At 35.6% G+C, this 3,209-nt stretch overlaps 1 protein-coding gene and 1 long non-coding RNA gene across 2 annotated transcripts; one reads left to right on the forward strand and one right to left on the reverse strand.

The window, feature by feature from the left end:
* Positions 1 to 1,421: 1,421 nt before the first annotated feature.
* Positions 1,422 to 2,115, forward strand: LOC108769947 (uncharacterized). Its single transcript, XR_001940570.1, has 3 exons — positions 1,422 to 1,508; positions 1,634 to 1,695; positions 1,986 to 2,115. It is a non-coding gene; the product is annotated as an uncharacterized LOC108769947 (long non-coding RNA).
* Positions 2,116 to 2,177: 62 nt separating this feature from the next.
* LOC108769815 (uncharacterized) lies at positions 2,178 to 2,628 on the reverse strand. The gene is made up of 2 exons (XM_018521026.1): positions 2,287 to 2,628; positions 2,178 to 2,213 (listed from the first exon to the last, which is right to left on the reverse strand). The coding sequence occupies exons 1-2, from the start codon at positions 2,626 to 2,628 to the stop codon at positions 2,178 to 2,180; spliced, it is 378 nt and encodes a 125-aa protein (XP_018376528.1).
* Positions 2,629 to 3,209: the final 581 nt, after the last annotated feature.

Raw genomic sequence — 3,209 nt, forward strand, 5'->3', positions numbered from 1 at the left:
TGTTGATGCGTACTATAATTTAAGTAATAATACTTTTGCAATCCATACATCCAATACAGAGATTTTTCACCGAATAGAAATGTGGTAAAACAGGGAGCTGTAGCATCGCCTTAAAACATCTATTGTAGATCCGGACTTACACCTTGTCTTATTACACCATGGTTATACAGAGAAATAGATGAACGGTATAAGAAGTTAGTTAAAAAGGATAGATAATAGGGAGTTTTTGCAATAACGTGAATTCAGATACGGTGAACGCTAAAGCCATGTTATCCTTTTCTTAATTAGTTGTTAAGAAGAAGATAACCTGACCTTAACGTTCACCGTATCTGGATAAACGGTATTGCAAAAACTCCCTAATATATCATTCGTTTTTACCAATGATCAAAAGTTTACAAAAAATCCTTGTTTAAAATATTCATGCAAAGTACGTACGTGCTGACCCTGTAAAGTGAATAAAAATCAATATGTATTTTAGCCACGCGTAAAATCTGCTCGATCACGTTTGCTGCTCAATATTACTAATTAGATATCATATAGCACATAAATACTTTATATTTTAAACAATGATTTCTCGTAAACTGCGTGCGGCAAAAGAACATAGAGAAGTACATACGTTAGGCCCTGTATACAGTCGCAGAAATACCACAAACAATAATGATTCGATATAACATATTCGTCAGCATTACGGACTCTCCGTTGAAAAAACGTTATCAAACCGCGCCTATCTATCGCGCGAGTGTTCGACTCACTCGCACGCAGTGGTGCTCCGCGCGCGACACGGAATCGCGCACGAATTTCTGAGTCCTAGTAATGAATATTTGCTGGAAAGTACGGTCGCAGCATATTTCTTTATAGTGCGACGCTCCAGAGATACACGTTCGCTCGCGATCCGGCGAGGCGGATCAGCTCAGCCGTCGAGCGTTGAACGGTAATAGGCGATGGGGGAAAAGGAGGCGGCGCTTCAAAAATCGGCCCAATATGTGTACACCTTGCACACATGCTCGTGTTTCCGAGCACTCTGTTGTATAGCTTACGCATTCCCTTGCGCATCTTAGGGTGCTGTCACATGCGGCGTAACCTGCGTAAGCGTAACCTGCGTATTCTAGTAATTTACTAGAATATGTTATTTTTTATTTACTAGAATACGCCATTCTGAAAGCCCGCATTTACATTGAGCGTATTTCGCGGAAGATTAGAGAAATGCGGAACTAATGCAACCAATTGCTGATTAGAATTTCTGTTGTACCCTCTAACAGAAATGCTAAATGAATTTACGATTGGTTTTCGTAACCTACGCATCTCGAAAAGTACGCCTCATGGGGAACCGGTACCTTTCCATCGCGTATATATGAGCGGATAATCGAATAAATTATTAAAATCGGAAAATTTTGTGAAACCACTCTTGTGGTGGAGTCCCATGAAGCGTATTTGCCGCGTATCGCATAACCGCGTAACCAATCAGAAGCAATCCGCTGTTTTAGTTTCGCGTTTTACGCCAAAAGCAGGTACGAAATTCTACTTTTGGCGTATAACGCGATATTATCAATGTATGTGTGTATTCATATAAGTCAATATAATCTCTCTTCCCTTCATCAAATTTAAGTCAATTCCATAATTAAATCGTTTTTAGGTTCAATTTGTGGTCTGTTTATATCAGCAAAAATTTAAAAAATAATGAATACATCAAATTCTGTAAGTATATATTAATTAATATTATCACATTGTAGACCTCGTACCTAACATAGGGTTATGTTTATACTTATGTAATAACTTAATTGTAATATTAATAATATTAATAGTTAAATATAAAATATTAATAATAATTAATATAATAGAAAGGCTATGAGCCAGATAATATGTATTAATCGATAACAAACGAATGTTATAAGCATAGACACAAATTATACAATAATTATAAACAGACTTTCGATCATGTTTGGGAGGGTCAAAAGAACCCTCTTTCATAATTATATTTTTTCTAGCAACTGAAGTGCGGATACTGTGGATGGCTACTGAATACTGCTTGTCAAAATTTATGGGAACATCGATGCTTTGCGAATTATGATGAGAGAGAAAATCTTATTAATGTTGATCAAAACTCAATTGTTACTATCGGTACAAAATTTTTTTTATAATGCTTGATAAAACGTGTCTGAGCCACTGTGGGATATATATCACTGATGATATATTGAGCCACTGTGTGGAGGTGCCTGTAACAAGAAAAATAAAAAGTTTTCTAAAATATGAAATTTTTTTTTAAATAAAATTTTGAAAAATTAATACCTGAATCATAACGTGTTTTCCATCTACAGCGCCTATGCAGTTAGGAAAGTTCCACCGATTTTCAAATTTGTTAGCAATCTTCTTCCAGGTATCTTCACTGTATGATGGAAAAACTTTATCTTTTAACACCGTCCAGATTGCTTCACAAGTTTCTGACACAATTTTTGAAATGGTATTGTGTCCAACTCGATATGCATAAGAAAGTGATTTCATGCTATCACCAGAAGCTAAATAGCGCAAACAAATTTCCAAACGTGTGTTTGCAGGTATTGGCATTCGAATACATTCCTGCTTCGCTATAAGTGGTTCCACCAAATTTAACAATTCTTTATACATTTCCATGTTCATACGAAAGTAATTAAAAAATTGATTGTCATTGTGGAATTGTAATTCTTTTACAAGATTATTACTTGCTCCTTGAAGTAATCGATTTTCATAAGAAAATATTGGATGAACCCAAAATTTACAGCTGGTCGTGGATTTCCCTTTTTTTTTTTTATTAATAACCAAATAGCTATTAATTTTCGCAATTTTAAATGTACAGCTGAACCATCAACAGTGTTCGAATACATTTGCTGACGAAGTGCACAAATATAAAACAATAAATCATTTGAATTCATATTTATGGCGATATAAATGTATAGACAGAACAGATTTTTCTTTAATTGACACCTGTCTCTCGGAACAAGTCCTATAGAAGTTAATACGACTATCTGTAAAAATGTGTGTGTGCGAACAGTACGCGAATTTGTTATCCCTCCTGTCCCATGATGCGTTTTTATAAATAGCGTGACCAATGAATTTCGGTTTTTGGCTTTCCATCATAGAACTCTGGGAGAATATAGAAACATGATTGGTTTTCGGACGTACGCAGGCTACCTTTTACGCACTATGGGACAGTAGGAGATCTATTTACGCGTAGC

The sequence above is a fragment of the Trachymyrmex cornetzi genome, unplaced genomic scaffold (genome assembly GCF_001594075.2).
Source record: "Trachymyrmex cornetzi isolate Tcor2-1 unplaced genomic scaffold, Tcor1.1 scaffold123, whole genome shotgun sequence".
NCBI lineage: Eukaryota > Metazoa > Arthropoda > Insecta > Hymenoptera > Formicidae > Trachymyrmex > Trachymyrmex cornetzi.